At 56.4% G+C, this 12,374-nt stretch overlaps 1 protein-coding gene across 2 annotated transcripts in view; it reads left to right on the plus strand.

The window, feature by feature from the left end:
- The window catches only part of MRPL37 (mitochondrial ribosomal protein L37), a 16,124-nt gene extending 9,465 nt beyond the window's left edge, over positions 1–6,659 (plus strand). The window contains exons 5-7 of one of the 2 annotated variants that reach the window (XM_008074271.1): positions 1,078–1,235; positions 4,480–4,683; positions 6,454–6,659. In XM_008074271.1, coding sequence (XP_008072462.1) covers positions 1,078–1,235; positions 4,480–4,683; positions 6,454–6,531 — 440 coding nt within the window. In that variant the 3' untranslated portion in view covers positions 6,532–6,659. Of the gene's footprint in view, positions 1–1,077; positions 1,236–1,730; positions 1,734–4,479; positions 4,684–6,453 lie in introns of those variants that run through there. The other variant, XM_021707098.1, reaches the window with a different exon arrangement.
- The last annotated feature ends 5,715 nt before the right edge of the window (positions 6,660–12,374 follow it).

Here is a 12,374-nt window from a genome sequence, read left to right on the forward strand (position 1 = left end):
TCGAACCCGCGGGCTTAGGCAATCCACTCACCTCAGCCTCCCAAAGGCGCGGGATTACAGGCTGAGCCACCGAGCCCGGCTCCCTCTGGGATTTTCAAAGCCCGTACTTGCCCAGCCTTTCTCCCTCCTCTTCACCCATCTTTACTGCCCTGGGTCACTCACTTTCGAAGTGTCCATCTGCCACAGATTACTCGTAGCCATGCAAGAGAAGAGAATTGTGATTTGACAGGGTCATGGCTTAGGGGAATAAGTACTATCCTTGGATTCTTAGCACCCATGTTATACGGATCAGTTGTGAATTGTGAACCAAGTCCTTTGTCACTAATATTGAAGTACTGAATTTGCGAGTGATGTGCTTTTTTTTTTTTTTTGAGTTGGATTTTCACTGTCGCCCAGACTGGAGTGCAGTGGCCGCTCCCGACTGCAGCCTCGACCTGCTGGGCTCTGGCGATCCTTCTGCCTCAGCCTTCCAAGTAGCTGGAACTACAGGTGCACGCTACCACGCCCGGCTAATTTTTTTGATTTATTGTAGAGATGAGGTCTCGCCTCCCAGGCAGGTCTCGAACCCGTGGGCTCAGGCAATCCACTCACCTCAGCCTCCCAAAGGCGCGGGAATACAGGCTGAGCCACCGAACCCGGCTGATGTGCTTTCTTTTTAACAATTACCACAGGTTTCGAGTTCTACGTCTCCTGACACCACTGTCATCTGTGCACCTGAATGACAGAGAAAGGGAGGAGGTAGAACTGGCATGCAAGAAGCACCTGTAGCAGGTTGGCACGCGTTCTCTGGGCAGAGCCAAATAGTAAACATTTAGGTTTCCAGGCCCCATGTGGTCTCTGCCACAACTACCCAATTGACAGATGTAGATGAGCGCAGTTGTGCTCCCGTAAAAATGTTATTAACAAAAACAGGCAGCAGGCTGCGGCTGGTTTGCCAGCCCCTGAGCTGTCATGATAGCGCCTGCCTTGTGGAATCTCAGTAGTGCCTGCCCTGGCTAAGGCAAGGTGACTTTCCTGAGGCTTTGAGACAGGCTGATTAATCTTTTCCGCCCCTTCACACGATAATGTCTCTTGCAGGATTTCGAGAGGGCTATCCTTACCCCCATCCCCACACCCTGTACTTCCTGGAGAGAGCCAATCTCCGGTCATATCGCTTCCAGCCAAATCAGCTGCGGGCCAAGATGATCCTGTTTGCTTTTGGCAATGCCCTGGCTCAGGCCCGGCTCCTCTATGGGGTACGTATGTGGTATGTGGAGATCACTGGGCCACGTTATGTGGTATTGGTCTCCTACCTTAAGGACATGCTCAAAGGAGGAGGCGGGGGAAGGACTCCTTCGTTGCCGGAGGAGTCTCAGGAAGAGGCACTTCCACCCCTGCAAGATGGTCTGAAGTCGTGGGGGCCAACTGCACCTGTGCTTCGCCTGGATTTCATGCTTGTCGATCACAGTGGCTCCTGAGGTTTCCCTGAGTTCCCTGCTCTCCAGAGTATGCCACAGAATCCCAGGGAGCTTGTCCACCATCATACAGCGGTGGGTGATGTGGAAGGACTGGAACAAGGTCTGTTCCATGGTGTCAGAATCGGAGCACAAGCTCCATCAGGCAGGAGGAGGTGACGCGGCAGAGACAGCCCAGCCCTGCCTGCCAACCCGACAGGAAGTGTGGGAACCAAGTTGCCACCTGGTGGCAGCTCCTTGATCCTAAGAGGAGGCCCCAGGGACCTAGTGGTGTAGAATGCAGGCTGAGTGGTTGTCCCAGAGAGCTGTCCAAGGGTAGGGGCATGCCTGGTCCTGGGAGCAGAGGCCTCCAGCAGGCTTGGGCAACTGACCCCTAGATGGGGTGGGGCTGGATTCTGTAAGCTGCTGCTGGACTCCTAGGACTCCATTAGAGCCTGAGGCCCTCCCAGAGGAGTGAGGACATTTGCAGTGTTCTGTTCGCCATCCTCCTCGGGCAAGGCACCAGGCGGGAGTGGAGGGGTGTGGTTAGCCAAGTAGAGAGGGCGTGGATAGACCTGGTCCATGCCGAGCCTCTGCTGCATGTCAGGCATTTATTTAGGGTTTTTTACATCAGTGGTTCTCAAAATACACTCCTGGATCATCAGCAAGAGCATCATCTGGGAACTTGTTGAAAATGCCAATTCTCAGACCCACCCAGCCTGACTGAATCAGAAATCTGGGGTTGGAGCCCAGCAATCAGTGGATTGCTGATAACCATGGATGCTGATAACAGGCTGAAGTTTGAAAACCACTGGTTAACATTTCAGAACCACTGCATTATTTATTTTTATTTTTGAGTAGGTGTCTCACTCCATTGCCCAGGCTGGAGTGCAGTAGTACATTCACGGCCACCCCAGCATTGACCTGCTGGGCTCCGGTGATCCTTCCACTTCAGCCTTCCAGGTAGCCAGAACTACAGGCACGTGCTACCACGCCCGGCAATTTTTTTTTTATTTATTGTAGAGATGAGGTCTCACCATGTTGCCCAGGCTGATCTCGAACACGCGGGCTCAGGCAGTCCACCCACCTTGGCCTCCCAAAGTGCTGGGATTACAGGCTGAGGCATCAAGCCTGGCCACCACTGCATTATTTAACCCGTGTAGTTATTTAACCCTCTGGGCAAATACTGTGAGCTTCATTTTACCGATGGTGAAACTGAAGCCCAGGGAGGCCAGGCAACTTGCCCAAGGTCACAGAGCTAAGAGACTAGCAGCTGTCACATCCTTATGTGACCTTATATCTTTCCAGGCCTAGGCAGGTTATCTTTATTCCCATTCTCTGACTGTGTACTTCCTTAGTGAGAGGTGGGGTATCTTGCCCAAGATCTCTGATGAGCAGGGACGCAAGGACTGGAGGTGTGATTGCTCCAGCTTCCAAGGAGGTGTTACCTCCAAGTCAGGTGGGAGAAGGAGGCAGAGAGAGTCACTCGCCTGGTCCCAGGCTTGCAACTCACTTCAGCTTCTGTGCCAGCTGTTGCCAGCAGAGCTGGGTAGCAGCGACGCCACTAATTGCCACCCAGTTGGGTAGGAGAAGAGGCCTCCCCAGCCCCCTCTAGACACAAATTATTCCTGGGGATGTGAAGTTGAGCAATTATGGGAAGAGCCTCCGTGTAAAAGGTAAAATTGCTGAGAAATTTATGTACTACCTGCAGTTTTATTGATCTGTAGAGGGAGATAAGAGTCAATACAGGATTCTCGGCTAACACTTACAGGTACTTTTCTTTTTATTTATTTCTCATGCAGCCAAGAACAGGTATTTCTAAGGCCAACAGCCCCAGTGTGGCCCACACTGAGGTCTGACATTAGCTATTCCTGATGTCACATTCGGCCCTGGAGGGGTGAACATAGGCAGCATGTGTGAATCAAGGATGCCCTGCCTCACGGGGCCTGCCTGGTTGGATCTTTGTCCAGTGAGTGGCAGCCACCACACTGGATTGCTGCGAGGCCTTAGTTCATTGACCACATGTTGTGTCTCCCCAACTGGGGCCTGCTGAGAGTGAAGAGGCGTTACTGCCAGATACACTGGGACTCCTAGGGCAAACGCAAGCGGCAGGGTTTTAAGTGACTTAGGAGCATGGGGTCTGATCCTGGCTCACACCTCATCAGTGACCTGGAGCAAATTATACCAACCCTCTGAACCTCAGTTTCCTTATCTGCTAAGTGCGAATATACTTCTAGATTTATGAGAGCAGAGGTGATCTTCTGTAAAACTGGCAAGATGCCTGGTACCTCAGAGGCCTTTAGTCAATGGTCTTGGTATTATTACTATTACTGCATGGCACTAACTGAAAGAGATCATTAGCAAATGTTTTGACCAGTGAAATCTTGACGTGCTGGAGTGGACATTCCAGAAATATGGCTCATTTTGAATTGCAGTATGAGCACAAGCCTGGGCACGGTGCCTGCCTGCAGGCTTAAGGCAGTCCAGGGTGCCAGCCTCTTGGGAGCATGGTCTGGCAGGAGCCAGTTTGGGCTCAGTGCCACATATCTTTGTATCTTCAGACAAATTTTACCCCTCCCTAGGTCTGTTTCCCTTTCTGTCAAGTGGAGTGAGAACTGAATGAGGGATATCTGTTCATTAACCACCCCTCCCAGCTTAAAGCTGACGTCATTTGTGCCCATCAGCTCACCCCTTGAGTTTAGAGAATTCCGTTGTCAGCCTCCCAGCCTCCTGCCTGGACTTTGTGGCTTGCTAGTCATTGCCTCTCCACAGCAGGAACTATTACTTAATGTGCTTGAGTTTAAGATCAGGAGGCTCCCTGGTGCCACAAGGCTTCGGTGGCCGAGCAGAGCCAGGCTGGGTGAGGGAAGGCCTAGGCCTAGGCCTGGACGGTGCGCTGACACTCGCTCTATTTGGTTGCCCCAGGGTGCAGTCGTTAAGTGGGTGGGGTGGGCCTGGAAAGGGCAGAACTGGTGCTGCCCTGTGTGGGCTGTTCCTCACACCCGCCGTTTTTGTTTTGATGCTCTCATCGTCCCCTTTTCCTCAGAGCGACGCCAAGGTCCTGGAGCAGCCCGTGGTCGTGCAGAGTGTGGGCACGGATGGGCGTGTCTTCCAGTTCTTGGTGCTGCAGCTGAACACCACAGACCTGGCCTCGGCTGAGGGCGTCAAGAATTTGGTCTGGATGGACGCAGACCAGCTCCTCTATCAGCACTTCTGGTGTCTCCCTGTGATCAAAAAGAAGGTGGTTGTGGTGAGTCCTGCAGTCTGGTGGTTGGGGCAGGGCCGTGGCTCACCTGCTCCGTGTGAGCCTGGGGTGGGGTTGGGCCGAGGGGCGCTCTGTGAGGAGAGTCCACATGGGGACTTCCCGCCTGAGACCTTTTCCTGGAGGACAACTTCAGCTCCGAGCTCTCCTAAGACTCATTGCCTGCCCCAGACCCTGTCCAGCCCTTTCGTCCAGCCCCTGCCTCCCTCGGCACCCTCCAGCTCCGTCCAGCTCCCCGGGGTGCCTGCCGCCACCAATTCGAGCCTTGTAAACACTGCTCATGTCATAGGAGGTTCCGCCCCGTCCTTCCTTTTTCTCTCACCGCTTCTCTTTCGTGGCAGCCCTCTACATGTCCTTCCAGGCTTCACATAGCGTTTCTCACTCTGGGAAACCTCTGACCTCTGCCATCCCCACCCCAGCCTCCTCCATGTGGCTCAGGTGGCCGCCAGCCTCCGTGTTCCCTGCACAGCACAGTCTGCTGCCAGCCACAGAGATCTGTTGAAGTTCTTCTCCCCCACCAAGCTGAGCGGTGGGCTCCCCGAGGGCAGGGCCTGCAGAGGGCACATTCATTTGTTTCGTTCTGCAGATAAGGAATTCCTCCTGGCACTGTCACCACACACCCCAGCACACAGCTGACAGAGCCCAGGCCTGCTGTCTGCAGTGGGCAGCGACAGTACCTCAATCCATTCCTGATACACTCCTAAGAGACAGGCAACAGGATCAGGAGGAGGGAGGGAAGACAAAGGAGGGGAACTGCTAGCTTGGGAACCAGCTGTGTCCCACCCAGGGCCCGAGGACAAGTTGCTAAATGGAGTTTTTGAGCCTTTGAACGGTAGACATGTCAGTTATTTAATTAGTCTTCTAGCATCTTTCAGTGTTTTTCTACCCTTGAAACACCTGCTGGGTCTGTGCCTTTGGCTTTGACCCTGGACACACTTGTGTCCCTCGCACGGTGACAGCAGCCACCGCCAGTCTCTCTGCTTTTAGTCGTGTTCTCCCTCCCTGCTCCGTGTCTTCAGGTCTTCTTCCTCAGTCCTTCCCTTCCAGATGGCTCCCACAACCCCAGGCCATTCTTGTTTGGCCAGACACCCCTCCTTGCCCTCGAGCCTGTCTCCTGCCTCTCACTGGCCTGCATGAACCTGGCACTGCCTGCTCTTGCTCTTCCTGCCTTCACGTTGGCCTCGGCCATTGCATGTGCTGGGCTCTCCGACATCTCCTTCCTTTGCTTTTTCTTTCTGGCCCATTCTATGAGCCCTTCCATGTATGAAAGTTGGCAAGTTAGTCACCTCTCCTTACTTTCTTATCTTTTTCCTGTTTCTGTGGTGGGGTCTGTCACCTTGTCCTTTCACTTCTCGAGCCCCTGACTATAAGCTCCTTGAGGACAGGAACCAGAGTCAAGTCACTGCCGGGTTTCCAGCACTGGGCACAGGCCCAGTACAGAGAGAGCGGAGTGTGTATGTGAAATGGGCGAGAGACTGTTGTCCCCAGGATTAAAGGTGGCACCAGACAACTTGTTCTGGTGGTTGAAGCACGAAGATCCTAGGAGCAGGGCAGCGTCTGCAGCTGGTTGACTGGAAGGGGCTGGGGCGCTTCCTGTCCTCCTCCCTGCCACAGTCCCTCAGTGCCCTTAGTCCGCACGAGAGGTAATGTCAGAGAAAGCCACTCTCCAGGCACTGAAGGTTGACATCAAGCCAGCCTTTGTTTTAATGGCTGCTGTTAACCTAGTATCAGAATCCTAACGGGCTGTGTTCTTTCCAGGAACCTGTTGGGCCGATTGGTTTCCAGCCAGAGACCTTCAGGAAGTTTTTAGCCCTGTATTTGCACGGTGCCATGTGAGCCAAGGACCACTTTGAGGCCGGATCCCCCCTGCCCCGCTCTCCAAGAAGAACCTGCATCTGGGGCGGTGATGGCCACCTGGAGCTTGGTGGTCTCGCTGACAGTAAAGAGCTTGGTGTCACACTGGAGCCTTTGCTTTGTGTGGGTGCTGTCGGGAGGGGCCCCCGTTCTGGTCCAAGCCTGGGGCCTGACCTGCCTCAGCGTAAACCCAGCTCTGCCCTTGAGCTGGAGAGGACCTGTGATAAGCATCTCCATCTCTCTATCTTCCATTTCTCTGACCAGTGCAACTTAACTTGTTTTGAAGACCGCAGGTTACGAGTATGTAGTATCTGCTGTGTAGCAGGTGCTGTGTGGTGGTCACCAGGTTCTTACGGGATCAGTTAGGTCACGACACATTCCACAGTGACTGCAGAAAGTCCCACTTTATATTCATTGTAGGCGTCCCACTCGGGGCCCAGGCTGAGTACACCCCTGGTTCCGTAGGTCTCTGTTGTTCAAATGGCATCAAGTCCTGCTCTGTGCCAGACGCTCCCACCGTGCCAGGCACCCTGTGCACAGCATCTGCAATCTCCACAACCCTACAGGATAGGCGTCAGTTCCATAGTCAAGAAAAATGCTGAGTGCCTGGCGTGTGCCAGCCACTGTCCTGGGCCTGACAGAGGAAACAGATAAGGTAATGGATTGCCCAGGGACACACAGCTGCAGCTTTAGGTCAGCTTCCTACAACACTCTTGGAGGTGGAGGCTTGCACGGGAAGTCCGGGGCAAACCTTGAGGACCAGTGCCTGTGGGGCAAAGGCGGCAGTGTCAGCTCAGTGTGATCGCCCCTGCGGCCTTGGCCAGCTCATGGGTGCTGCGGAACCACAGGAGTCCACGGAGGCAGGGTCAAGCCTTCAGAAATCCCTGCCTGGCCCCAGCCATTGGACGTGTGCAGCTTTCCACAGTGGGCGAGACCTCGGGTGAGGAGGCTTAGTTGGGCTGTAGGACTCCTACCAGGAGACTGTGAGAGCAGTGTGTAAACTTCCAGCAGTTGGAGGTACTCTGAAGAGAGCTGGGCGGATGCTGAAGCATCCATGGCTGGCAAAAGGCAAGGTATAATTTCCAACCTGTCTTGACTTCCAGCAGTGTGCTGTTTCCATTTACGAGTCACCTTTACAGCTTGGCAGGGGTTGAGGGGGGTCAGGGAGGCAGGAGGGATCACCAGGAAAGGCAGGGGAGCACAGGGAAGGTTGGGGGCGGGAGCTAAGCAGCCCGCTTGTGAGGGCCCTTGAACATCGAGCACCTCAGCCTTCCCAGGGGAGGCGATCTGGGGCCCGGGGAACTCAGTGAACCTTGTTGTCCTTTTGCTTTTGGTTTTTATGATTATTATTGGAGTTGGGGTCTTACTCTCACCCAGGCTGGAGTGCAGTGACAGGATCATGGCTCACCGAAGCCTTGTCCTCCTGGGCTGAGGCGATCCTCCTGCCTCAACCTCCCGAGTAGTGTGCCACCATGCTGAGCTAATTCTTAAATTTTTTTTTTGTAGAGACGAGGTCTTGCTATGTGGCCCAGTCCAGTCTCAAACCTGGGCTCAAGCAGTCCTCCCACCTTAGCCTCCCAAAGTGCAGGTGTGAACCACTGTGCCTGGCTTACTTTTCATTTTAAAGTTGATGATGACATATACATGGTAAAAATTCAAAGAGTTCAGAAAAAGGTGTCACCCCCCCTCCCCCCAGGCAGTCCCCTAGTCCTTCCCCTAAGGGTAAGCCCAGCCTAGATCATGTCCCATCTGTTCAGGTGCCCACGGTGGAGCGTGCCCACTGCAGACAGCCCCCCTGCGCCTCCTTTCCCACCTAATGTCTTCGGATCGCAGGGTCCTGCCACATCAGCACAAACGATCCACCTTGTTCTGAGCAGCTGCATTCATATCTGTGGATGGTCGTTCGGGTTGTTTCCAGTGGTTAGTTATTGGAAATAGTGCTGCCGTGAGCATCCTTGTTCACATACCTCCCAGTCCTCTTGCCAGGGTAGCTGGGGGTCAATTCCTAGCCGGGGAACTGCTGAGTTCGAAGGATTTTGTTAGCACGGGCTGGAGCGCAGAGGAGGAGCCACAGGCAGCTGCGGCAGTCCTTGGGCAAAAGGTGGTGGTGGCAGCAGGGCATGGTCCTGAGCAGGCGGCATCCCGTGGAACCTGGCTTGACAGGGAGGGAGAGGGAGAGGCGAACTCGAGCCTGAGCGCGTGGACGGAGGCTCTGAGTAAGCGGACAGTCCGCGGATGACCTTGCAGCTTGAGGACCGCCCTGGAAGGGGGCCAGTGCTGCAGGCCAGGCCCGGGCAGCCCGCCCTGGGTGAGGACAGCCCTGATGGCCAGCCTTGGTGCTAAGTGGCGGCCTGCGCCATGTACTCTGCCTTCCAGGGAGCTGCAGGGTGGGCAGGCGGGACTGGCGGTGCCTATCCTCCCCGCAGAGATGAGGACCAGGCTCCGAGACTGCGTGATGGGGCCAGAGCTGGAAAGTCCATGTGTGGTGGCAACTGTCTCCTCCAGGAAGACATGCCCACTTCTCCAAATCCCACATGCCCTGTTGCCTCGTCCCCACAAGAAGGAAGAAGCGGGACGTCAAGGCCCCGGCTGGCCTTCAAGCCTGGCCAGGCTCCCAGCCAGGAGCTGGGGAAGTAGGCAGCAGCACCCTGCCACTCACACTGCCACTGGAATCCCCCCGAAGGTGTTGGCATCCCCATTGTGAATGTAGATGTGAACCATTCTCAGATGGTTGAGTGCCGGGTTGATCTGCTGGAAAGTTCCTCGTGTTCGTGGGCTTCGGCGGTGAGCACCCAGCGTGCGCCGGCCATGTGCGGGCACTGGGCACCGGGCCGTGAGCAAAGCTAGGGCCCAGCTCCCACAGTGATGGCGCTGATGTAGGTAGATGGATAGTAGAGATACTATCAGAGAGGCTGGGGAGCAGGGAGGCGGGTTCTCTTAGGTGGGCTCCCTGGAAGCGGCCCTGGGGAGAACTGGGGCGGAGTTTCTGGGGCAGGCTTCCCAGAGACCTGGGTGCAGTGAGGAGGCGTGCGTGGACCGAGGGAGACGCCGACACCTCCGTAGACGTCTGAGAGAACTCTAGGACCAGGATGGCCCTTCCGAGTTGTCCCAAATTGAGGCAAGGCGGCCTCGTTGTCCCACTTCACTGGAGGAGAGGAAACCTTGAGTGAGGCCGTTTCCTGGGGCCCCGGGGAGTTCCTGGAAGGGACGCAGTTGTGAGCCATCAGCAGCGGGAAGCAGTGTGTAGCCCTTGCCTGCAAGGGGCGGAGGCATCAGGGAGGGCCTCTGTGAGGAGGCGGTGAGCAGTGAGTAACCTGAGTGAAGAGTGAGACAGGCTCATGCTTTGTACAGTGCCGTGGCTCTGAGATGGCCCAGGCTTGCAGGCTGAGGAAGGAGCCACGGGAGCTGGCTGCAGGCCCACGAGCTCCGTGTCAGAACCCACGGCCCTTCCCCAGCTGGCCCCAGCCCGGCCTGCAGTGCCACCAGCCCTCCTGCCCGGCAGCATTGGCAAAACTGGACCTGCCGTGGTCTTTGGCAAGAGGGAGGGAACTTCCAGAGGTGTCCCTGCAGTCCCGAGGCTGGTGGACGTTGTCTGAGGTCAGAGTGAGTTGGTTCTGACTCGAGCTCTGTCCAGGAAGGACTTTTGCAACACCGACCTGGGCTCCCAGGAGCCCACATCCCCGTCCAGCACACGTTGCCCTGCCCTCCCCCACTGCTGTGCCCACCCCTGCAGGTGGAAGCTTCTTCCTTCACGCGGGCCTTCAGCTCCGGCTGCCCGGCGTGTTCACGTCTCAGGAGGAAGGGCGCCCTGTCACCACAGCCCGCGGGTCCCTGTGCTGTGTCTGGGCCACACACACCATCTGTTCTCCTGGCCAGGGGACTGTCCCATAGAAACCGGAGGCTGGGGATCATGGGCCCAGGGCCAAAGAGCCCGGTGTCTCCTCCCACTGAGCCTCTGTCCCACCTCTCAACCACAGCACCCTGGCCACCTGCTCCCAGCCACAGCCCAGGGGACTCGGCTCTTCAACTGGGCCTGGGGAGGGCAGTGGAACGAGGCCGGCCCCACCCCGTTCTGGACATTCTGCCTTGAGAGCCGCCACCTGAGAGCCTGTCTCTCCCACCCCAGGCACCTCAGACCACATCTCATACCCAAAGACCGCATCCAGGGAGGGGCTTCCTGCCCAGGGCGAGGCCTCCAGCCCTCGGAGTCCAGCAACGGGCCTCTGTCATCTGTTCCCACCTCAACACACACACACCCCCATGGGTTGCTTCATCCCCAGCCGGGCCCATGCTGGAGCCCAAGAATGGGTCAGGACCAGAGACTGAGCCTTGAGGCTTCCCGGTGGACCTCCCGAGGGGCAGTCGAACACACGGCCCACTTTAGAAGTGCCTGCTGTGTGCCAGGCACGCAGGGCGCTAGGGACCAGGAGGAGGGAGTCGCGGCCTCTGTCCTCCAGGCTCCCAGGTGACTGCATGGATGCTGACAGCGTTTTCTTGAATCTGCAGCGGCAGGGCCCCATGAAGGCCGCTCTGTCCCCACACCTGAGCACAGGCCCTCAGGTGATGGCATGCCGGGGGGGAGAGTTCCAGGAGACTCCTTGGCCACACCAGGTTGCTCCATGAGTACCCACTAAACACCCGCTGGTGCCAGGCCCTGAGCTGGGCAATTCTGGGGACGAGGCCTCTGACAGGGTCCCCAGCTCAGGGGAGCTCCCAGCTCAACGGGGGAGGGGAGGCAGCCACTAAGCCATTACAGCATAGGGGCTGTGGGGGCCAGAGAGCTACCCAGCCTGGAGGGCTTCCTGAAGGAGAGGCCATCTGAGCCAGGTTCTAAAGGGCAAGTAGGAAAGAGGAGGGGACAGCAGGAACAAAGGCCCTCGGGGCCAAACAGCCATCCAGTCCCACACAGTTGAAGCATGAAACGCTGGGGGGTGGCTGGCCATGAAAAGGGGTGGCCCGCAGGTCCCAGCCCTGCAGGGTCTGGAAGTACGTGAGCAGTACTGGCTCGGTCTCAGGGCACCCAGCAGCTGGAGGCACTTTCTCCTCCTGTTTCCCAGATCTGGCTGCTGAGAGCCCCGGGGCTGTCCATTCACTCCTTCCCTCAGTGATCTCAGCCAGTCTCGTGGCTTTCTAGACCAGCTCAATGCCAGTGACTCCCAAAACGCCTCTCTAGCCAAGACCTGCCTACCTACATCTATTTTTTTTTTATTGAGTTGGAGTCTCACTCCATCACCCAGGCTGGAGTGCAGTGGCATGCTCACGGCCACCCGGCATCAACCTGCTGGGCTCTGGCGATCCTTCCGCCGCATCCTTCCAAGTAGCTGGAACTACATGCACGTACTACCATGCCGGGCTTTTTTTTTTTTTTTTGAGTTGGAGTATCACTCTGTCGCCCAGGCTGGAGGGCAGTGGCACGCTCCCGGCCACTGCAGCCTCGACCTGCTGGGCTCCAGCAATCCTTCCACCTCAGCCTTCCAAGTAGCTGGAACTACAGGCACGCGCTACCACGCCTGGCTATATATATATATATATTTTTTTTTTTTTTTTAATTGTAGAGACAAGGTCTCGCCAAGTTGCCCGGGCTGGTCTTGAACCTGTGGGCTCAGGCAATCCCCTCACCTTGGCCTCCCAAAGTGCTGGGATGACAGGCTTAGGCCACTACGCCCAGCCTACCTGCTTATATCTTTTTTTTTTTTTTTTTTTGAGTTGGAATCTCACTGTCGCCCAGACTGGAGTGCAGTGGCGGCTCTCTGCCACCCCAACCTCAACCTGCTGGGCTCCGGCGATCCTTCCGCCTCAGCCTTCCAAGTAGCTGGAACTACTAG

Source organism: Carlito syrichta, unplaced genomic scaffold, assembly GCF_000164805.1.
Source record: "Carlito syrichta isolate Samal-C Ts95f unplaced genomic scaffold, Tarsius_syrichta-2.0.1 Scaffold316384, whole genome shotgun sequence".
In the NCBI taxonomy this organism is placed as follows: Eukaryota; Metazoa; Chordata; class Mammalia; order Primates; family Tarsiidae; genus Carlito; species Carlito syrichta.